General features: G+C 36.0%; 1 protein-coding gene across 1 annotated transcript in view; it reads right to left on the bottom strand.

Annotated features, from left to right (window-relative positions):
• The window catches only part of Dmd (dystrophin), a 2,157,654-nt gene that overhangs the window by 841,439 nt on the left and 1,290,643 nt on the right, over positions 1–25,572 (bottom strand). Inside the window, exon 48 of the mRNA XM_045140973.1 lies at positions 23,295–23,444. Coding sequence (XP_044996908.1) covers positions 23,295–23,444 — 150 coding nt within the window. The remainder of the gene's footprint in view (positions 1–23,294; positions 23,445–25,572) is intronic.

The raw sequence follows: 25,572 nt of genomic DNA, 5'->3' as shown, positions 1-25,572 counted from the left end.
TATGACTTTGTTCTTGCTAGAACACTTCCTTATTTTCCTAGCTTAGAATAGGCAAACTACCAGATTGGGGAGGCACACATGGAGCTGAGGATGGCCTTCAGACAACAAGAAACTCAGTATTTCCTTACTACAAACAATCTTGCCAACAATTATGTATGTTGGGAAACAGATCAGTCTTTCTCCAGTCAGACTTTCAAATGATACATTACCACACCTAGGCTGCAGCTCTTCAGAGACTCTAAATCAGAGAATCCAGATATACCAAGCCAGAATCTTTTGGCCTGCATATTACATGATATCCATATCTACATCATATATGTTTAAGCCAACATATTTGTAGTAATTTCTTCTGTGGCAATATATAGATAATATACAACCTTAGTATACTTTAATAAGAAAGAATGATAGTCCATATATAAGTAAAATATTGGTGAAGTTGTAGAGTACTAAATACAGGAATATTGTAAATGTGAGAACACATCATCTATAAGGTACTAAAAAATAGGGCAGTTTTGAAAATGTCAATGTCTGCAAGAAGAGACCTAATATATATGCAAATAAAGTTGAAAACTTAGTCTTATTATAAATCACTTTTAAAATCTATTATCAAATTTTAAATAGAACAACAAAGGAGAAATAGTATGATTTGTTTCGTTGTATTCCAGTGTCTTTCATTTTAAATAATTTATGTGTGTGTTATTGTAATTTCAAACAACTTCATGACATCCTCATAGATTACAATACCAAAAATCTGTAAAGCCTGATTTTAGTAAAAGGGTGTTTGGGAAACATGAACATTCTAGCCATTGTTCTTTTGGGTAAAAGAATAGTCATCTATGTCATCTATTTTATTAATTATGCAGGTTAAATTGAGTGTGTGATTTATTTTGAACTGTTTATTGAAAGACATAACAAAGATAAACCATAGTAAATAGCATAATGGAGAATTGCCTATCTTTCTCACATTAAGAAATATGAATTTCATTGCAACAGATGCAGAGGGTGATTTCAGATAAAATTTTTAAAAAGTAAAGGGAGAAGGAGAATGCTAGGAAATGAACGGGAAAGATATGGAAAAAGAGTGAAGGAGATATGATCTGATAAGATGAGATGGAAGAGTATGAAAGAAGTGAAGAAGAAATTACAATATGGAAATGTGGTCTGGTGTATTATCACATGCCAAGGAGATGATGAAAATATTTTGGAATTGAGTTTGGAAAATTGCTGAGGAATGTGCAATTTAGATGTGATAAATAATAGTTCTATAGCCTTTCCATCTTGACATTTTGAAATGCATGAAAATTGAAAAATGACTTTTCAAATGATTCATAAGTTCTCAACTTTCTGAAACTAAATTACTTTTTTTCTGAGTCTAAAAAGTCCATTCTATAAAATGTCAAGTCTTACACAAGGCCTTCTAGATTGTGTTCAATGTATTTCTTGAAACTGTTATTTTTTCCCAGTTCATTTTCTCCATTAAATTTTGAAATTATATACTTTCATCTGAGTCAGATATTGAGAATTTTCTCTTATTTTGTAAATTTTGAACTTGAAAAGGGAAAATTCACTTGCATTGTCAGAAGCAACACAGCCTTTGATAAATGTAGGCATATGTGACACAAGTGAGTTCAAATTGCCTTTAAAGATAGTGCATATCCTATAACTATTCTGACAGGCTGATAATTTTGAGTAAATACATTCTCATTGAAATTTAGTAAAACTTGACAGAAATTTCCAAAGCTCCATTTGTGTAATGCCAGTTACCTTAAGTTCACACCATACATTTGATTACAATTACTTGTGTATGCAGTTCCATGGTTTTAGGAAACTTGATTTCTCCATTACATCCTCATACTCTACCTTATGCTAACATCTAATTTTGTTTATGATCTGTATTTAAGATTCATATTTTAAACTTAGACCTTCGCAAACACAACATTTATCCTGAAATATATTTATTTCCCTGGTCATGGCCTTCATTTATTTAGAAAATCAGAATCTGTAAGATACAGAAACAGAAATAGTTCAGGGAAGAAAGAATCAATGTCTTTATTCTAATATCACAAAATCTGGAAAAGCAATAATATGAGTGAAGATTTGATTGATATCCATGGTCACCTGATAAGTAAACAGGTCCAAAAGCAAGGATTTGAACTCCACTAATTTTGATATATAATCTCAGTACTCATCAATTACTTGTGGAAAGGTGAAACATGGAAGGGAGTCAATGCAAATGTTCATATGAGACTTGAATGAGATGTCTCCACTGGTCTAGTTTGTTTTGAATATTTGATCCCCAGCTGGTAACAATTTGGGAGGTGGAACTGAGAGTTTAGTTACTTACCTGTTACTGGGCCAAAACACCTGATCGAAAGCTGCTGATGGGAAGAAAGTGTTCGTTTTGGTTTACAGTCTCCAGGAGAGGTCAACATGGCAGGGAAAGGACTGGAGAGTCTGGAAGTCACATATTGCCACAGCAGATGGCAGAAAGCAGCAAGAGTAACATCCCAGAGCCCACCAGCCAGAAATATGCCTTTGACAGCAAGGTTCCACCTTCCCCAATTGGCGCTGTGAACCAGCCATTGAAAATGCCTTGCCTCTCCCCCATAACTGATGGCTATCCCACAATGTATGAACCACAATCCCCAAGTAGGAGGGCCCCTCTGAATGGGGGAGGATAGTGAGAAGGCCAATAATGGTACCAACATGACTGTTTAACACACACACACACACACACACAAAGAAAATGCCTACCTGAGCAGATCTCTTTATTTTCAGTCACAGGTGCATATATAGGGAGAGTGTGTGCAGGTGCACTCCAATGATCTCATCAACATGAGGGGTGCTGAATTATACTTATATAATAAGCTTTAGGCATCTTGTATACTCTTCCAGAAACCAAACCTACTAAATGGTATATGCTCCTACAAGATACAGCTCATTCAAAGCACCTCAGGTATCTAACCAATCTCCACCATGTATAAGTGAATTTTATTACTGCTTTGGAGCTTCCATGCAAAAGTAGGCAGGATGCAGACTGGGAGTTACCAGAACAGAAGGGGAAGGTGGCTAATGCATTTATATACAAACTCCTATTTCAAAGGGGCAAAAATTCCCCTACATTTATTCTCTGGCCTTAGAGAAAGCAGAGTAGGCCTCAGGAAAAGAGAAACAAGCGCTAGTAAATGGAAGCAACATAAACAGAAACGTTGAGTGCTGTAGAGATGTGGGTGGGTGGGACATAAATAGGACAGTATTGGCTACAGCACTGAATATGATCTCATCAACATTCCAATTTTTATAAATGTATGTATTTACTTATTTTGAGACAGAGATAATGAGAGAGAGAGAGAGAGAGAGAGAGAGAGAGAGAGAGAGAGAGAGAGAGAGAGAGAGAGAGGGAGAGGGAGGGAGGGAGAGAGAGAGATAGAGAGAGAGAGAATGGCCATGCCAGGGCATCTGGCTTACTTAGGTACTGGGGAATCAAATCTGTGTCATTAGGCTTTGCAGGCAAGCACCTTAACCACTAAGCAATCTCCCCAGCCCATCCTTCCAAAAATTTTAAAACATTTCTGCTATATAGAAATTTCTATACACCTCCATTAACTGCCTAAAATATTTGCCTATCATCTATTTATCTATCTTATATTAAATTTACTTTCCCATGGGGAACTTTTTCTGTTCCTTGCTTCTTTCATTATGTTGCAGCTGTAGAGTTTGTTTGCATTTGGATTCATAAGGCTACAGTCTGGTTTAGCTGTAGAATGGGCATGTTACTTGATTCAGGCCAATGAGTTTCTGAGAAAATTTTAAGAAGGCCCGCCACGTGTTCTCCCTCATATGTGGATCCTAGCTACAGATGATTGGGCTTCTGCATGAGAAGGAAAAAAAAAAAAAAAAACAAAACTCAGTAGCAGAGGTCAGTAAGTTAAAAAATTGATATAAAGGGAAGAGAAAGGAAGAGAGGAGGGTACTTAATTGGTTGGTATTGTATATATGTAAGTAGAATGATTGAGATGGGGAGGGGATATGATGGAGAATGGAATTTCAAAGGGGTAAGTGGGGGAGAGAGGGTATTACCATGGGATATTTTTTATAATTATGGAAAATGTTAATAAAAATTGAGAAAAAAAGATGGTTCTTCTAAAACAAATTTGCAGAGGTGGGTTGTGAAATTGGGCAAAATTTTCACAATAAAAGGAGACAGATGAAGGTAATAGATCAGTATAGCACTCTCAAAGTAAAAATAAAGAAAAATTAAAAACAGAATTTGGAATATTCTAGTAATTAAAAAAATCAATTTCATTTATGTCATTTTGAGACTGGCTTTCCATCACTTGCAGCATCAACAGAACTCAGTAAATATATCCAATGTATTAGTGACCAATGAGTGTCTTAGTTATGCATCAAAGAAGGTGAAAACATGTCTTACTTTAAAGTAATTCACTTTATTTTATTCTTAAACAACAAGCTCATGGTCAGTGTTAATTAAATACTAGTTCTTGGTCATTTTTTTTCTGGTGGCTATAAGCCTTATTTTGTAATCACATAATGTATAATTATGTGATGTATTATCAATTCAGTTATTCTTTTCTGAAGAAAGGGATATTTAAAATTTGCACTTTTGGATTATAGCTTTAGAAAAGCCAAGGTGCTTACTATTTTAAGAGGATGCTGGTGAAAGGAAAGGTTAACCTAATAGTTCCTGCTGTGTCTACATTGACAAATAGAAGGAAATAACACAGATGGTGGCATTTCCCTGGCACTTTGGTTCCAGGGGGTCCTCTCAAAGGCATATCAACTAAAATGGAATTTATGTCATTTCCTGAAGATAAAGATGTGGATTTCTCTGAAAAATTATTTCCTACTCACACCATCAAAAGTACCACCACAACCATGACAACAGCAGTCAATCAAATAGTTACTATTAATTGATCCTTTAGCATGTGCCCTGTTTCTGCTTTTGAGTTTAGCAAGGAATTCAACTTTGCAATAGATGCTTTTACATAGTACTTGGTTATTTTTATTCTAATCGTTCAAAATTCTTACAATATTTCCTGATACACAGGCAGCTATCGATACATATTAGCAACTACTTCTTAACACACGCATGAGCCTCCTGAGGCCTAAAGAATACGAGCAAACATGTTTGAATGTAATTTCTCCCTGATGGACTGGTACAGGGTTGACATAGATATACAAATAAATGAAGGAATAACGAAATGATAAAGAGAAAAATAGATGCTTCTAATTACATGCCTGACACACATGAGGCAGAAATTATTGAATGGTATAAACAAATAAAGCTGTGGATTCAGAGTAATGAAGGACAAGATGGATCTGTTTGGAGGTAACAAAACTGGTTTTATGGAATACAACGACCAAAATTGCAGATTTTTCATGTATGAGGGAAGGATATAGGTAGACCAGGTAGGGAAGGAGAATGAAGGAAGAGCAGAGAACACATGGGAGTCATATTGAGTGTTATTTTGGGATGACAGTCTGAGAGGCAGTGACTAGTATGACAAGGATCACCAGATTTCTATTAGTGAATGGAAAAGCCTGAATAAGTAAAATTAACCATAGACCTATTGCCCTTGTTGATGACATAGTATATACCAAATGGTACAGCCTGGCACTTTATGACCAGTTAAGGCTTGTGGCAGAATTAACCCAGCATTGTACCATGTTGTTGCTGGATTCCTGACACATCTAATATTCACAGGAATGATTCATTTGGAAGGCTTAAAAGGAAGTAAGATTAAAATTGAAGTTTGCAATATATTGCTGCTTACAGTTTTGACACTATGGGCAAAGTATTTTATTTAAAACTCCCCAAGAATATTTTAAAATATTAATAGATGCTATTGGCATCCTGTCAAGTGATGAGCACAGATTTAAGCTGTGTGGTGTGTTCTTATCTGGATTCAGAGCTGCCCCATGTTCCTAGCTTTGATCAACAGAATATGAGCAAATATGGTTCAAGGAGAAGCTTGACATGTTCTTGGACATGGATGTCTGTTCTTTTGGAACACATCTTCATGGAATACAAACACGGACCTGAAAGGCAGCCAAAGAAACCATGTGGAGAAGAACAATTGAAAACAAACTCAAGCTCATGACCAATAGCCCAGCTGAGCTCTCAGCTGGTGGCCAGCACCAACTGCCAATCATGTAAGTGAGGCCACCTTAGGCACTACAATTCCCCACATACTTTGGTTGTGACCAGATGAAGGGGACAAATGTGGGTAACTGGCAGAAACAAGTGGAACTATACAGCTTTGATATTTTAAGCCATTAATTTTGAACAAGGCAGAATGATATGTATAATTATATACAATAAAACTAAAATTCTGAAAGCTTTCAAAATATCCATTTTTTAAAATTCTTCGTAATATATGTTTTGAATTGTCTCTGCCAGTCTGTGATATAATACTGAACTCTCCCACCATACATTGGCTCTTTTTCTCTTTCTACTGCTTATATGAACACACATAGGATCCTTTTTGGTGCCATTATCTCTGCTCTCAACAACAAAATTACATTATTACATTTACCTATATAATCACTACTACTTTCCCATCTTAATTAGCAGCAAAAATTAGAAAAACATTAACATAAATTGTGATTGGTAGTAGCTTGTCTGCTTGTTTTCTTTAGGAATAATACAATGACTGTGGGTCCTTGTGAAAAAAAAAAAAAGTAAATTCCAAGGTCAGTACCCAGGGCACAGGAGAAAACAGAGAAAATAAACAAACATGATTTTGTGTATTTATGTAACAGTTGTCCTTAGCCCTGAGAGTGAGTAAGGATCATTAGGCTGGAGTTTTTAGAACTAGGGAACTCAACTGCATTTTTAAATCAAATAACAATATCTAGTAGATCCTTATCTAATTACTGCTCCTTTTCTTCCTCCTCCTTCTAATGGTTTCAGGCCCTTGTTTTATTTATTTATTTTTTTTACATTGTAGGTTTTGTTCCATCACAGTACAATTTTAACTAAGTTATTATTACTAGATCTTGAGTTCCTACAGAAAGTAACTTTTTTTTTTCACACCATTGACTCAAAGAGAAGCTCTACATCATTCCTCCTATATTTCATTTGAAATCTCAGGCCACAGGGGTGGACATGTGAGAATGAAGGTGAATATACTACATTCACAACCTAGGTCTGATAGAGGTGGTTCAGTGTTTGTTACTGTTTTTCCTCCCGTTCCAATTAAGAACTGGTTGTGGCAAGAGCACATAGTGACTCTGACATAATGGCACAATGGACAACGAGGAGCAGTACACTATATGTATCTGATGGAAAAGGCAATACGTCAGTCAGAGGCAGTGAACTTTGAGTTAGATATAGAAAATGAAAGAAACACTGCATTGTCTTTCTTGAGAAAGTGATGAGTGTTCTCTATTCCTGGGAAAGAGTTTGTGTATGTACTTGCATGATTAGTAAGGAGATCTTTAGAAGTATAGCAACATATCAAGATTAGGTTAGCCATCCTCTTATGCTAGATTCCAGGGATAAAGCTTCAAAGAAAGAGAGAAAAATAGAATGATAGAGCAAGAGAGTGAGAGATTGAGAATGGGCATGCTAAGGCTTCTTTCCAATGTAGAACAACTCCAGTCATGTGCCACTTTGTGCTAGGGAAGTGAATCTGGATTGTCAGCCATGGAAATCAAGTGTCTTTCACAGCTGAGTCATCTCTCTAGCCCTAAACTTCTTACTTTTGAAATAAGTAAGCAATCTGTTAGACTGCAGGGTGGGGGAGATACCACTGATGATATGTTTTCACTTAACCTATCAACCTGTTACCATAAGCTTTAGATCTGAGCTGGACTTGTGAGAGTGAAGAAAGACCAAGTTTAAGCTTCAAGAGTCTTTGTCCATTCACTATTGGAACCCTGTTTATTCCATGCAACAAGAACAGGTAAGATTACTGGAGGCTATTACATCATATAGAAGAGTGATAAACTGTCCTAGCTATGCTAATCTTAACTGAGCATGTACTGGCCAACACATTAGCTAACTGAAAATACATGGATAAAGCCAAGCCATGTCAACACAGCAGCTCAGCTGAATTGGATGCTATTAATGGCTACCAGGTGATGTACTGTGCAACACTATTCTAGATTTTATGATCCTAGAGCTGCATCATAAATGAGGAAGGCCAGGAATTGTAATAAGGCTGGGTTAGTCAAGTTGGTTAAATAATACCAGAATTCTAAAATTTCTAGTTTTGGTTCAGAATGAGTAAACAAAACCATGACCAAATATCTGCAAAAGTAACTATGCAAAAACTCAGGCTGGAGAGATACCTTAGTGGTTAACGCATTATCCTGCAAAGGCAACGGACCCCGGTTTGATTCCCCAGAACCCATGTACGCCTGATGTACAAGCATCTGGTGTTTGTTTGCGGTAGCTGGGGGCCCTGGTGCACCCATTCTCTCTCTCTCTCTCTCAAATAAATAATATTTTTTTTTTAAAAATGTAAGTACTCATGGCAACATAATGTGGTAATGCAGAATGAAATTTTACTAAAAGATCTAATAGCAGTGTTTCTGAATATTTATCAACAGTTGACAAGTATAGTGAAGGGGGAGAGAAAACACTGTGAAAATCATCTTCTTTTGATATCTACTCTCCTGGCAATTTTACCTGCTAGCTAATCCAGAAACTTTTTAGAAGGAAGGCTTCAAGAATTATGTAGGCAGGGGTCATCCTATTGCAATATATACTGTAAGAGTAGATAATGGATCTGGAAAAACAGCCTCTTTTGGAAAGGCATACATGGTCTATGAATTTCCCAAGGGTCTATGTTTCAAAGGTAATAAATAAATTTAATGTGCTAATGTGATCCATCTTCCATCAAAGTTGAATATGTATTGTTTGGGGTTGAATGAATATGTTTCTTCAATAGCAAGAGTCATAAAAGGCTTCTCCATTATCTCAGAATGCACTATCTCCAAATTCTAATGAATGAGGTAGTGGTAAATTCCCACACACCTCTTGAGAGCCACCCTCTATATTCGTCTTACTTAATATGTGGACCAGAGCTTATCATCAGTGTCTAAATACAGGCTTGAATTTTCAAACGTCAGGTGTTGCACAGAACACACCACCTCAGGAACAAGGATTTTAAAAGGATATGGAGGGCTGGAGAGATGGCTTAGTGGTTAAGCGCTTGCCTGTGAAGCCTAAGGACCCCGGTTCGAGGTTCGGTTCCCCAGGTCCCACGTTAGCCAGATGCACAAGGGGGCGCACGCGTCTGGAGTTCGTTTGCAGAGGCTGGAAGCCCTGGCACGCCCATTCTCTCTCTCTCCCTCTATCTGTCTTTCTCTCTGTGTCTGTTGCTCTCAAATAAATAAATAAAATTTAAAAAAATAAAAGGATATGGAGGTAACTTTTGTGACCAGTAAGGTTTGCAAAGTGTGGTATCTGTGTGACAACATGTAGGTCCTTTCTATTACTGATATTGTTATTTTATACCTGTTTTGTAATAATAACCACAATTTAACTCCTCATGAAAGTATTAAATATTGTGTCCTTAGTTCCTCATCAGACCTCGGGAAATATGCTAAAATGATTTCTATTGTACTGTCATTATGGAGATAAGGGGAAAATGGAACAAAGAGATAAGAATAACTGACCCAATAATTGTGTATTAGTTACTGTTGTACCAGGTTTTGGATCGAATTAGTAACTATAAGTTTTGTGATCTTTCCAGTACTATTATGTAATGTAGAAGAGGGGAGCATGATGGAATGGAGACTCATCATCATCATATTAATAATAATAATAATAATAAAACAGTAAGGTATTTTAAGCCACAGGAAAATTGAAAAGTTGGATGGGAGCATATTATATAAAGATGAGCCCCTGCAAACCAAAGTGAACTAGTCTGGTGGGAATACAAACCAGTGTAGCCACTATGGAATCATTATGAAGATAGCACAGTGAATTTAAGAAGATATACTTTACTACCTAGTTACAGCAATTCTGAAAATTTACCCTAAAACTTCAAATTAATATATCATACTGATACTTGCATATCAGCATTCACAATACCTAAGTCATGATTCTAAACTAAGAGCCTAAAAAAAGAGGAATGGAAAAAGAAAATGTCCTCTCTCTCTCTCTCCCTCTCTCTCTCTCTCTCTCTCTCTCTCTCTCTCTCTCTCTCTCTCTGTGTGTGTGTGTGTGTATGTGTGTGTGTGAATATTTTCAACCATAAAGATGAATGAAGCCATGTCATTTGCAAGAAAACAGATAGGCTGGAGATAATTATATTAAGCAAATTAAGTTAATTTCCAAAAAGACAAACGCCATACTTTCTTTTATTTATTGTTCCTAGCTTTTATATTATTATATAAAATCATTGTGTATATGAAATGAAAGTAGAAGTGAAAGGATTAACAGGGACTAATTGGAGACATGAGCAGTGAGAAAGAAGATGAGTGTAAAGAGGAATGTGGCTAAAGTACATTATATAACTGTATGAAAATGTTCTTATTTAACTCTGTAACATTAAAATGAATATAAACTAATGAGGAGGACCTGATCCTGCGCACAAATTCAAAGTTATTATTTAATTATATTTCATTCCAGTTTCAGTATAAACAATCTGTGTTGTTAATGCCAGACTCTTCCTTCTTTATTTAAATACCTAAGTGTAGTTTTATCTACCTACAAGTAGTATAAATTTTTAACCGTAATATTTATTTTCTCTTAAGTTTTAATTTTGTGGATGGCCTTTGATTGGTTGCCCAATTAATGAAGACATATTTAGGAAGTAAAAAATGTTAGTCTGTATAGCTTCACGAGTACTTCTATGGTTTTAGGAGAAAGATACTCAATGCTGGCACAAACATGGCAAGAAAGACAACTTCTTCAATCATGGATTTGATATAACAATGACAATAAGAAATCAGTCCTAATGATAGTGGTAAAAATAGTGATTGAGTTGCTGAATTTTCAGTCTTTTAGAAAGGTCTAGATAAGTGTGAGCATTATCATTTTATTCAAGATGTTGCTGTCATTCCCATCACAAACAAAATGTGTCAACTTCATATGAAATTTATTTTTAGTATATGCTTAAGGTATAATCATTAGTCACAGGCTTCCTACAGATTACAACAATCAGGACAACTGAAGTTTCATGAAACACCCTTGTGATGACTTTGGTTTCTGGCGTATTTTCTGGTCCATCTCTTTTCCTCCACACTTGACAAACCATGCCAAAGATGGACTATACTTTTAACAGTGATAACTGAAAATGTTCACAGATTATAACTGCATGATTCAGCTCAAATCTTTCACTTGCGCAACAAGACAGGTTGATTTTTTTTTTTTACTCTAGCAACAAACAATAAAAGGATATCTCTGATGTCTGATAATTAGTTTTAATATCAGCAAGCAAGTTAAAAGGCAGCAAAACAAAATTTCTACATAAGGCCATTGTCAGCCCCTGCAAAAGCAACACAGTGGACTTGCCCCGAACTATAAGGTGAATAAATGAGGGCAATGCTGATTTTGGCATTCAGCTTACTCTCAGATAATCTAGCTCATCCTTCTTGGCTGACATGAGACAGAAATAACATCAAAGGGTGATAAACTCTTTCCTGCAAACCAGGGGTCCCACGGTTCATTGGCCCCAGGCCCAATCTATCAATCCATTTTCTACACACTAAAAGGTAAGAAACCCATTACAGATCTGTTATAAGCCCTGGCAGGTGGTCTATGACAAAAAATGGAATACATCAACCAGCCAGTATTTGGTGTCCCTTTTCTCCAGTTTGGAGCACTAGGGGTCAGCTGACATGGTTATAGTAGTCAGGATTTCATACTAAATTTTTTGCATACATAAATGAATTCACACATCTTGATGTATGAGCACAAAGAACTGACTGAAAAGTTCATCTTTGGTTATGATTCTGACCTTTTATAAAAATAGCCCTGTTATTTTATTTTCACATTACATATTAGCTTTGTAGGTGATATAATAAATGAAACTAGGTTAGAATTTACAATCTGTATTCTTAAATACGTCTTTAATCTTCTTTCCTTATTCACCCTCAGTTTAAATAGTCTGCATATGAAAGCCTCCATTGAATGCCATTTTATGATTATTAAATTAGGAAGAACTGAAACCCTCTCTAATGTTAGAGTAGCTGCTATGTAATCTCGCCTGAAAAGATGTTATAGCAGTAAGAGGAAAGGAAAGCCATTTTGTGTTAGCAAAATTCTTTTTATTAAATGATTTCTTCTTCTTTATCAAATTTACTGGCATATGGCAAACACATTTGTGCTAATAAAGGACTTAAAAATGTTATACTGAAGGTCAAAATTGTGAAAATTTCCCTTCAATTTTCTTTTCATCATCACAATCTTCTTTTTAATTTAAATTCCTTGTGATTAGGAAGAAGAATTTGCCAAGAATAGTGAAATCTAGTTTTTATTGGAAATTTAACAGACAAGAATTCTCTGTGAATTACAAAGCACTCACACTTTGGCCACAACTTATTTTCATATTATTTTTTCCCTTTGTCACTCTGTACATATTTGCAATGTATATCTGTTTCCAGCATGAACACCTATTTACAGTCTGTTTAATTTATTAAATAGCATTTCTTTGAAAAAATAATATTAACTGACATTTCCTAATAAACTTGTTTGGTACTCATGGAACATTCAAAAGTTTATTTTTTTCATCACTTTGCCAACATTAATAATGTGGGCTGGAGGCTGGAGAGATGGGTCAGTGATTAAAGTGCTTGCCTACACAGGTCTAATGACCTGGGTTCGATTCACCATTGCCCATGTAAAACCAAATGCACAAAGTGGTGCATACATATGGAGTGTGTTTGCAGGGGCTTGAGGCCCTGGTGCAAGCATTCTCCCTCCCTCCCTCTCTCTCTCTCTCTTTCTTTCTCTCTTTCTCTCTCTCTCTCTCTCTCTGTCTCCTTGAAAATAATTATTTAAAAAAAAAAAAAAAAAAACGAATGTGGGCTGGAGAGATGGCTTAGCAGCTAAGCACTTGCCTGTGAAGCTTAAGCACCCCGGTTCAAGGTTCAATTTTCCAGGACACACATTAGCCAGATGCACAAGGGGCATACGCATCTGGAGTTCATTTGCAGTGGCTGGAAGCCCTGGCACGCTCACTCTCTCTCTCTCTCTCTCCTCTCTCTCTCTCTCTCTCTCTCTGCCTGTCACTCTCACCAAAAAAAAAAAAAAAAAAAAAAAAGAATGTGGCCTAGGAAGAGGAAGCATTTTCAAGTTAGTTAAAGGGAAGAGAAGGCTTACTCTTATAATATGAAAATGGCTGTATTTGCATACAGTATTATATATCTAATCTTTTTTGGCAAGTGAAAAGTCCATTCTTTGTGTTCATGGGGGTGGGGGGTGGTTGTGGATGCTAGAGGTCAATGGTCCTTTGTTGCAACACATTTTATTTTACCGAGGTCTTTTATTAAGCTCAGTGCTTTCAAATCTGGTTAGCCATCTAGCCAGGTTTCCCTGAGGATCCCTCTCTCCATCTTCTGAGCAATGGGATTTTGCAGGTCAAAACTATGTCCACTTCTAGTTCTGATAGTTCTGGGGATAGGAATCCTAGTCCTTGAGACATTTCCGCAGTACCCCAAATCCATTATTTCTATAATATTTCATCTGAAATGCTAGCTGATCACAAGTAGTAAGAAGAATTAAAGCAATGGAATTGAAGATCACCAGCTAAAAACCTTTTGTATTTTTCATTAGGGGCACTTTGTTGTCTTGGTGGCTAAAATTTTCCTAATGTACATCCATGCATTCTAATACTGACAGGTATTTCAGCTGTCACCTCAACAGTTACAAAGTATTTGATTAAGTATTTCAGCAAGATTTCTGTACTTTGTCTTTGTATTTTACTATCATAACATTACCCTTGATTGTTTTTTTTAATTTTGTTTTGGTTTTTTGAGGTAGAGTCTCACTCTAGACCAGGCTGACCTGGAATTCACTATGTAGTCTCAGGGTGGCCTCAAACTCACGGGGATCCTCCTATCTTTGCTTCCCGAGTGCTGGGATTAAAGGCATGTGCCACCACACCTGACTTACCCTTGATTTTTAAATATTTTATTTATTTGAAAGAGAGAGACAGACAGATAGAGAGAATGGGCATGCCAGGGCCTCTAGCCACTGAAAACCAACTCCAGACACATATGTCACCTTGAACATCTGGCTTTACATGGGCACTGGCAAATTGCACCCAGGTCCTTAGGCTTTGAAGGCAAGCACCCCAATTCCTGAGCCATCTCTCCAGTCCCCCATTACTCTTGTTGTTGAAAGATATTTGTAAAATTACAAAGTACTAGGTGCTATGTAACTTATTTCACATGCAATGCCACTTTCAATTTTCACCACAGTCTTAAGGTAATTAAGTTTTTGATATCTGAATTTTGTGAATAGCATATCTCAGGTATGGACACAACAGCTATAACACCACACAGCCTGTAATAGGTAGAATGCAGAATATACAAACCACATATATAATGACCATACTAACTTGTTTTCACACCAATATGTTCACTTTTTATTTATGAACTGTCTAATTCATAACACAGCATTGCCTAAAATTTCAATAGTTTGGGGAATTAAAAAATATATATATACTGCTGGTCATGGTGACACGTTCCTTTAATCCCAGCACTTGGGAGGCATAGGTAGGAGGATCGCTGTGAGTTTGAGGCCACCCTGAGACTACATAGTGAATTCCAGGTCAGCCTGGGCTAGAGTGAGACTATCTTTAACTAATTAAAATTGCTATCTTTAAAGAATGACTCATCCAGTAATAATGTCAATCACATTTCTTGAAGAAGTCCATCTTGGAAAATTCCTTGAGTAGTCAAGAAGGTAGATGATAAGAAGGATAGTGAGAACACAAGCAGTAACTATAATTGCAGTTATTGAATACTAGAATGGTCCCACTCCTCAGAGTCTCATTTATTTTTTATTTTTTATTTATTTATTTGAGAGAGACAGACACAGAGAGAAAGACAGAGAGAGGGAGAGAGAGAGAGAATGGGCGCGCCAGGGCTTCCAGCCTCTGCAAAGAACTCCAGACGCGTGCGCCCCCTTGTGCATCTGGCTAACGTGGGATCTGGGGAACCGAGCCTCGAACCAGGGTCCTTAGGTTTCACAGGCAAGCGCTTAACCGCTAAGCCATCTCTCCAGCCCGAGTCTTATTTTTTTACATAAGCAACATGACCCTATGTATATATGTTGTCTTCTCAAGTGTATAATCATAAGGGAGAAAGAGGATGCTAATAAAATTATAATGGAATAATAGCAAAAAACAGGACTGGCAAAGAAAATTGAGATATATTCATGGCACACAACCTAATAATAAACCCAGCTCAGTGTACAAATTTATTGGAGACAAAATCAAGGATATTTTTGTTATAAACACTAAACTACTACTCTCTTCCCCCACCTTCAGCCTCAACCTATTTACTACTTATAAATTAGCAAAATGTATGTGTTCTAAGCCCTCTAAAATTATCCATGTCCTTTAAATAACATGGTTGTAAATGATGATGTGCTTAGAAATACATGAGATACATAATTGTGCATTAGGTAATCAAAGGAATAAATAAATGCTCTCATGGAATAATTAACTATGTGAAGGAAACTTTTCAGATGATGTATTTCCAAAGCGGGGGGGGGGGAGGTACAACTATCAGATACTATGCCTCCATGCTGGTGAATATCACTTTGTGATATAATAGCATTATAGCTCATAGATACATAAAATTAATAGCTATTTGGACTGTGGGACTATCATGAGCACACCAAAGTTGGTGTAAAACAACCTGGTCCCTCTTGTTACCCCAGGTATATAAGGAACTTCTTTTAAAAAAAAAAATATTTATTTGAGAATGACAGAGAAGAGTAGAAGAGAGAGAGAGAATGGGCACGCCAGGGCTTCCAGCCACTACAAACGAACTCCAGACACATGTGCCCCCTTGTGCATCTGGCTAACGTGGGTCCTGGGGAATCGAGCCTTGAACCGGGGTCCTTAGGCTTCACAGGTGAGCGCTTAACTGCTAAGCCATCTCTCCAGCCCAGGAACTTCTTATCACAATTGTCATCATCTCTAGTTTATATTTTATGACATTTTTCACTGTGACATAAATGCTATCCGGCATGGAAGCAACTCCAGTAAAAACTTCTCTTCTTTAGCTAAAAAGTTTGTTTTAAAGGCAAGACTGAATGGTCACTACTACAACCATCCATTAGAAACCATATTGTAACATGATTTGACTGGAACACCATTCATTTTTCAGTAAAGAATGGAAAAGCAAATCACTTGCTTTATTTAATTTTCTCCTTTTTGCTCTCTACATTTATAATAATGGCATTTGATAACTAACATTTCATGGTGAAATACCTGGAAAGATAACAACCATGTATTTACCTGATAAAAGTGAAATGAACATTGCTAGCATGTTTGCTCTTCAGATGGATGCTTAGAAGTGATATGATTAAAGGACAATACAAAACAAACAAGATTTCTGAAAACTTATATTATAGCTACTGATATATAGAGAATGATCTGACTTAGGAATTGTATCATATTTTTAGTTTCATAGGTTTTATTTTGTGACTTTGTTGGAAACTAAGTTCAGCACTATTAAAACTTACTTCTATATTACAGTATATGTGCACACACTTATGTATAAATTAAAATATATATGAATATATTGCAATTTCTATATTTAAATATAATTTAAAAGTAAATATATGCATATATACATACATATTGTGGTGTTTTGATTCAGGTGACCCCCATAAACTTAGGTATTCTGAATGCTAGGTTCCCATCAGATGGAGATTGGGGAATTAATGCCTCCTGAATACATTGTATTTTTGGGGGAAGGCTTATGAGTATTATAGCCAGTTTCTCCTTGCCAGTGTTTGGCACACTATCCTGTTTCTGTTGTCCACCGGATGTTAGGCAGAAGGTAATGTCCACCCTCTTCCCATGCCATTGTTTTCCCCTGTCATCATGGTGCTTCTTCCCCTGGAAGACAAAATAAGCCTTTTTTTTTTTTTTTTTTTTGTCCTACAAGCTGCTCTTGGTTGGGTGACTTCTGCCAGCAATGAGAAACTGACTGCAACCGTAATGTTGGAACAGAGGAGTGATGTCATTTGCTGCTAGAAACAAGACTGTGTGGCTTTGGTTTTTGGAGCTGATTTTCAAGAGTAATGTGAAAGGATTTGAAACTTTGGCCTAAAACAAACTTGGTGGGGCTGTAAGTACTACTTCATGGACTATTCTGATCAGAGGTGAAAGATCTGAATGCAGTAAGAATTATGTATTGTCAGGTTTGGCTTGTGAGGGTGAGAAAGAGCTTTGTCTAGATTGGGCTAGAAGCAGTTTGTGTGAGAGGCTTGCTGTTATTCCCTTATCCTGAGAACTTGTGTAGGGTTGCATTGCATAGAAATAAACTGATGTGAGCAGAGGGATATGGCACAGAGAAAATGAAATCATTGGGCCAAAACTTCTGCCCATTCAACTGCAATTGTATGAGAGATTATAACCATTGAGATTGGGCCAGCTGACACGCATTAGGAAAACAGAATGCAGTCTTTTGAAGGGGCTTGAATGCTGAAGGACAGTCCTGTTCTTCAAAGTCTACTTTATTCCCCCCTGGATTAACAAATTGGCATTCCACCTGGTATCATGGAGTATAAGAAATGCAGAAAAGAGAAGGTCATTGAATTGGCAACACAGTCTTGTGTTTTGGAAATGGCCATGGTCAGTGTATAGCAAGTTTACTGGATTGCCTGCATGGATACCCAATGGAGCCATGAGGATGAACCATGGGTTTCAGTGGAGACCCAGAGGAGATGCTGGGATCACAAGACAGCTTCTAAGAACAGTTGTTGGCCCTTGATTAAGTTTTCCAGTATTATGAGTAGTCTAGCTAGAGGGGTGGAACTGGAACTCTACAGACTTGTCATTGGTTAGAATTATTGGATTTGAAGATTTTTCACTGACTATGATTTTTGTACTTGGAACTACAGAGTTTGATGTTTGCCCTGTCTTAAATTTTGTATTGGTTGAATATTTCTTTGCTATGTCCAATGTATTTTGTGCCATTATTGGCTTTTGGGGGGATTTTTTTGGTAGAATGGCTCAGTTAAAAGACCTTGGACTATGGGGATGTTTGAACATCATTAGGATTGATAAAAACATGGGGACGTTTAAAGTTGGACTGAATGCATTGCATTTTACATAATGGATCAGTATCAGTTTATGGGGGCCAGAGGCAGAATGTTGTGGTGGTTTGATTGAGGCATCTCCCATAAACTTTGATATTGTGAATTCTAGGTCCCCAGCTGATGGCAATTTGGAAATTAACACCTTCTTGAGGCAGTGTATTGTTTGGGGGTGGGCTTGTGTGTATTATAGCCAGTTTCCCTTTGCCAGTGCTTGGCACACTCTCCTTTTGTTATTGTCCACCTGATGTTGGTGAGGCACCCTCTGCTCATGCCATAATTTTTTCCTGCCATCATGGAGTTTCCCCTTGAGCCCTGTAAGCCATTTTTTTTTCCAACAAGCTGCTCTTGGTCAGGTGATTTCTGCCAGCAATGCAAACCTGTCTGTAACAATTTCTTTAAACTTTAAAGTTAAAAAGAAATTACTCAAGGCAAGACAAGGTTATATATGTGTGTGTGTATATATATATATATATATATTTTTTTTTTTCCAATGGACTCATTACTCAGTCAACAAATCTGTTACAGTAGTAGATATGTATATGGTTTCCAACTTACAGTGATTCAATTTCTGATTTTTCAATTATAATGTCAAGAAATATACCCCCGCACATGTATTCAACACTTATTATACCAGGTATTCTTAGATTATAGTATCCAATGAAGCCTAATTCTGGGCATTTTTAACATGCTAAACTGTAATGCTTCAGAAAATATGTATGTTAGCTTCATATTCAAGTTATGTTTTCAACTTATAATGAGCTCTCTAGGATATATGCAAATCAATGTATCTAAACTGTTTCCCATCACTATTTCCTTTTTCCTTTGTCAGAAATAATATAAAGGTATACAAGTGAATTGAAACTTGCTTACATATGCAAACTACAACACATTGGGATTAGCTGTGGATATTATAATTTTAGGACTTCTAGGAGATGTATACTAAGGTATGGACATATTGTAAACCTGCAAACCTGACATGCACGTTGCAAGTATGTTACCCACTCTGCATAGAGAATGGAGATTGAGAACAGGGGAAATGAAATCACTAAGGATCAAAAGTATCTCTCAGCCAGGCATGGTGGTGCACACCTTTAATCCCAGCACTTTGGAGGTAGAGCTAGGAGAGTAGCCATGAGTTTGAGGCCACCCTAAGACTACTTCCAGGTCAGTCTGGGCTAGAAAAATATACTACCTTGAAAAACAAAACAAAACAAAAAATGTCTCTCAGTGAGCTATTATCCCCATGCCACTTTTCTTAAAAGCTCATTCACTTTCACACAAAATTTAGAATTTATGCAAAGGAATGGCATTAAAATATGTTTTTAAGGCATGACTCACAGTTATTATTTGTATTCTATCAGTACAAGTCTACAGCAAAAGTTGATATTGTCTTAGCTTTATATTCCTATCAAAAATTCTTCTTTGTAGGTAGTGTGGGGCACTGTGAGGAGAGTAGAGCTGAGGATGGGAGAATTAACATGGGATATTGTTTATAATCATGGAAGTTGTTAACTATAAAAAAATTACTTTTTGCTTAGCTCCTGTGTCTCAATTGATTAGGTTCTCATTGCATATTATAGATAGTTCTCTCTGCTTTAATACAGTTATGATATTCTGTTCCTTTTGGTGATATTACAATGTGCTGAAATAGTATGTTGAGTTTATATGAGAAATGGTTTTATTTGTATTATTATTCACCTATAATATTTAAATCTGCAGAATACCACATTCTATGTTGAGATGTCTCTATCATTTTGTGGCTATTTTGACATTTTAAACACTGTTGGAATAATTTTTAACTCTTCAGTAGAAGACAATTCTCCTGAAAAATATTTTAATCTGATTATTCATGTAACAGAGATAATGCTGATAGATGAAAATAATTGTATTTTTCAAAAGCCTACTTGCTTATATTGTAAAGTTCTAAGCACACATTTTGATTCTGATACCATAAAATTTGTATTTATTTAATTTTCTAAATATTTTAGAACATATAAATATAAATATATTAATTTTCTGTTATAATAACTTCAGCATCATCAAATTTAAAATATGATAAATAACATGTCATCCACAGTGAATTCTGACTTATTTTCAAATGACATTTTCTCTCTCATTGTAACTTCTTCATACCTTTCAGTCTACTTATATACTGCTGAAAAAGGATCAGTTCTTCATATGTAATTGTTCTATTCTGAAAGAAGCCATTTTATATTACAGGAGAATTACATTTCTGCAGTATCTCCTTGGGATCTATTTGTTCCCACTTTTAAGGAATACACTTCCCAGTCCATTTTGGATAAAAGAATGCTAACCTGTGTTTAATGGGCTCCACAGTGCACTAAATGGTTTTCCAAACTAGATGAGAATTTTCATACAATCTATTATGATCAATAGCTTTGTAAAATAGAAACTTTAAAATGTGGTATACAGAGCTAGTCCTTATTGTGATTAAGAGTAACAAAATATAATACAATAGGCACCATATTTAAGGATAAATATATACTATTACCATTCCTGCTACCTAACTTTCTATGGAGATGCTGGTTTGCAAGGCAAAAAACAAAACAAAACAAAACAAAAACAAAGAAACAAGCAAGCAAACAAACAAACAAACAAAAACAATCCCAAACACTTAAAATAATGAGGGTTGAAAAGACACTGTCTCTATTTGATGACAGAATCGTGCACAAAACAGATTCTACAAAGTGTATTAATAAGTAAATTTAGGAAAATTACTGCACCTGTATTCAATATTCAGAAATTAGTTATACCTTTAAAATTTTGTGTATGCTTAGTATGTATGGTATGAGTGTATGCATGTGTATGTGGCTTGTGCATATGTGTGTGTACAACTGTGAACATTACATTTTATTACCTTGATACAAAGTCTCTCACTAAATCTGGAATTCCATATTTTCTCATTAAGACTGCCCATGGGGCACCAGTGATCCTCCTGTTCCTGTGCCCCTTTGTACTGGGATTATAGCCATACCCAGCGTTTAATGTGGGTCCTGGGAATCAAATTTAGGTCCGTATGCTTTTGTAGTACGTACTGCTATCCAATGAGCTATCTCACTAATCCTGTCTTTATAGACTCTTAAGAAAAAGGGAACAAGTTTTAAGATTAATACCATTTACTATCGGATGGAAGCATCAACTACGTCTGAATAAAGCACATAAAGCACCTCTGAAATGAAACCTGGAAAATATTCCTACAAGCTTCATTGATTAAAAAATCTATATAAATGGACAGTTATACCATGCTCACAGATTAAATAATTCAGTATTGAAAAGATAATGACTGGTCTACAAATTCAATACAAATCCAATCAATATTCTATCAAACTGCATAAGACTGACAAAATGGATTCAAATTTCACTCAAGGAACTAAAAAATAACAAAGAAATTATTGAACAGTATGGATTGGTTTTGAGTTTTCCACTACTAGATGTCACATTTAAAAAAAAAATATTTATTTATTTGAGAGTGACAGAAACAGAGAGAAGGACAGATAGAGGGAGAGAGAGAGAATGGGCGCGCCAGGGCCTCCAGCCTCTGTAAACGAACTCCAGACGCATGTGCCCCCTTGTGCATCTGGCTAACGTGGGACCTGGGGAACCGAGCCTCTAACCGGGGTCCTTAGGCTTCACAGGCAAGCATTTAACCACTAAGCCATCTCTCCAGCCCAGATGTCACATTTTTAATAAAATGACACATATATGCAAACACAATATTAAATATCTACCCAGTTATAACACAACAAATTTCCAACAGAAGTATGTACCTTGAAAACACAGTATACTAATATATATATCATTTACAAAGTGAAAATTACTGTATGATTCCATGGTTTAGAACACATGAGTGGGTACTTTATGAGGCCTTTCTACCCTGGTTCACCTAGTGCCCATGCATAGCCTTATTCTCCTACATGGTATCTACATGACTATCAACATATATTGACTACACCTGGTTTTTCACATTGTAGAAAGTTTCCCTTTTAATGGAAATGTATAAAAGCAATAAATTCTCTTACCCTCATTGTTCTTTGGGAAAAAAATATAACACAAGGTCATCTCTCTGTCTTCAGGACCCCATCATACTTTGGGTGACATGAGGCTAATAACTTTCCTGATAAAGCTCTGATTCTTAGAGGATAATCCATTCCAGTGCCTCTATCTTTAAGTAGTCTTCTTAAGAATACTCTCTTAAAGTTTTTAAAAATAAATAACCAAATCATCGAGTTGTCCTGGTTAAATGGATGAATTTAATGTATGGTAGCTGTAAACCTGAATAACCCCCCAATATAGTTATACTTAAGATATTGTGATATTAGCTGAAAGAAAATCCTAATCAAATGGTAGTGGATGCGTACATTCATGTTCACTTGACAAAATGAACTTGGCAAAGGTACCACATCTATCCAGTTGATAAATAATTTCCTATCAGTAAATGGTGTTGGATATATGGGAGTTGCTTTTCTTTAGAAATTCACATGCACCAGTTGTTTTTAAAGAATATGCATCAAGTTGATAGGCATTTTATTATTGGAATTTAAAAGTTTTGACATTAAAAGACAAAGACATACAAATAAACTAAGTGGACAAAAATCAAGTGCCCTTTTCCAGAAGGTTGGCATGTATTAACTATTGAATAAATCTATATCCTGGGTACAAATGAATTATTTGAATTTCTGATAGCTGTTGGACTAGTCCACTTTCATTTTGCTTAAGTACTTTCAGTATACTTTGTTCACTGAATCAATTACTGCATCCTTCTTTGAGCTTATTTCAATGGACTGATATATACAGAAATACTGACACAAACACTGCCCTTAATCTTAGTATAAAATCACCAAGTACCAGTATTTTTCCACCTACAGCTAAACATACAACCAAATCAATTTATTAGGTTCTTACACAAAACAATAATGCACACATCAACTTCCTCCCAATAAAGCACTCAGGGCACAAAACAAGCACTTGCAACTCTTAACACATATGACAGAGGAGATGGTTAATATCTAACCTTTATCCACTGGAGATGTGTCTGTTTAAGCTTATTTTCAAGTTTATCTTTCTCTTCTGGGCTTATGGGAGCACTTATGAGTACTGTTCCTCCAGTTTCACTTAATTGTTTTAGAATTCCCTGGCGCAGGGGCAGCTCTTCTGCCAGTAACTGAAACAGACAAATGCAACAACGTTTAAAATGAATTATAGTACAATCCTAGCTACCTTCTCTTTACCTCTATTGATTAGTCTATCAAAATGAAGCAACTTGACCAAAGGCCCCTTGGTACCTGCAATACAAAATGTCTTTCTATAAAGCACAGAGCTGATGGGCCGAAACTCCCACAGTGAAGTAGATAAACATTCCTATAAATGTCCAGATCATTTTACCCCTTCGAGTTTTTATTTCAAGAGACATGTTTGAGGTAATATACTGAATTGCAAAACAACAAAGCAAATAGTTGCTCTGATAATGATGCATATTTATCAGAAATCAAACAACCATCATCATCTCAGGTATCATGTCATAGCATATTACAGCATGCCTTTGAATAAAATTATACTGTTAATACAAATATTGTAAGGCACTGTGTTAAGCTCTTAAAGTGTCTTGCCTCACTTCATCTCCATATTCTACTGGTTATATGAGGTATTTCTTATTATTTTCATTTTATATAGGAGAAACAGAGACAGAAAAGATAAAGGCAAGCCCCAAGGGTACCAATCTAAGAGTCAATGGAGCAATGATTCGTATTTGGTAAATTGCATTCTATTTGTTTATTTATGAGAGGGAGATATCGAAAGATTGAGGTGTAGAGGGAGATAGAGATAGAGAGAATGGGCATGTCAGGGCCTCTTAGGCACTACAAATGCATTCCAGAACATGTACCACCTTGTACATCTGGTTTACTTGGGTACTGGAGAATCTAACATGGTTCCCATGGCTTTGCCAGTAAGGAATTAACTGTTTAACCATCTCTCCAGTCCCTGAAATTTCATTATTAAATCCTATTTTTGACTTTTTGACATCTCTGAGTATTTTCTTCGGATGCTATATTTGATATTAGCCAAAAGGCTGACAAGCTTCCTTCAGTATCTCATGCTGTTTCTGCCTTTTCCCCCAAGACCTACAAAATCATAATGATGTTAGTAACTGTGTTTTATCTAGAACTGCAGTATCCAATACAGTAGCCATTTGACATGTGATGCCATTTCAATTTAGTTAAAATAGAATAAATTCAAAGTCCTCAGGTGCTTGCACTAGCCACCTTTTAAAAAGGTATTTATTGTTAGTAGCTACAGAAATGCATAATGAACATATCCATCATCATAGACAGTTCTGTGAAATAATATTTATCTAGGTTTTCTAAGAAAAATAGCAAATCAATTAACATTCATTTAGGTGTGAATGTTGCTAAATATATCTATAAAGTAAGCTATCACTTATAATACTGCTTATGACACTAAATATATTTAGGAAAGATGAACATGCATGAGTAGACTGAGTTTGTTTACCCAGGCTATTACTGTTTGCAAATGCTTCACAAATTTTCATTTTTTGTAATCCAGATACATAATACAATGTCTCAGATATTAGTAAATCTTCATTGTTTGTTTAATGAATTATGAAATACTTAATATTCCATACTCTATCCCATAGTATAAATTTGTTTCACAAAAGTAAATGACTGATATTGGACTCCAGTTTGCATGTGAAAACCAACAAAATCATTAATAAATGAGTTCATTTGACTTTATGAACTTATAAAACATTTGGAAAGTTTCATATGAAGGTTTCAAAAAATAGGAGGTATGAATGCATATAAGATTGAACATATGATATTGGATGACTAGTGTGGTAGTTTGAATATGATACTTTAAATGTATGGTCCCATAGTCTCAGTCATTTTTTTTTATTAAACTTTCTACTTGGGCCCCTAAGAGGTAGATTCCTGCCATTGGGAAGAGGTATATCACTGGAGGTGGATCTTGGAGTCTAGATCTATGGTGTGTTTGGGGGCAGATCTGAGTCCAGAACCACCAGGAGTGTTTGGAACAGTTTGAGCGCTGGTGGTTTATGCTTGCTGGTGATGCTGGCTGTTGTTATTTTCTCTCTGCTTGGAGCTATGAAAAAGAGCCAGATTCTTCTAATATTGGTAGTGTTACTCTAGACCGGGTGGACCTGAAATAACCCCATCCTTCCATAAGCTGTGTGTGGTTGGATGTATGTCTCAGCAATGAGGAGCTGACTGTGACTCTAAGACTCTAAGTATTAATTTCCTCCCCATGTTTATTCA

This window comes from Jaculus jaculus, chromosome X, assembly GCF_020740685.1.
Source record: "Jaculus jaculus isolate mJacJac1 chromosome X, mJacJac1.mat.Y.cur, whole genome shotgun sequence".
Taxonomy (NCBI): domain Eukaryota; kingdom Metazoa; phylum Chordata; class Mammalia; order Rodentia; family Dipodidae; genus Jaculus; species Jaculus jaculus.
Note: the sequence above shows the minus strand (reverse complement) of the source record. Positions and strands in the feature narration are given on the sequence as shown.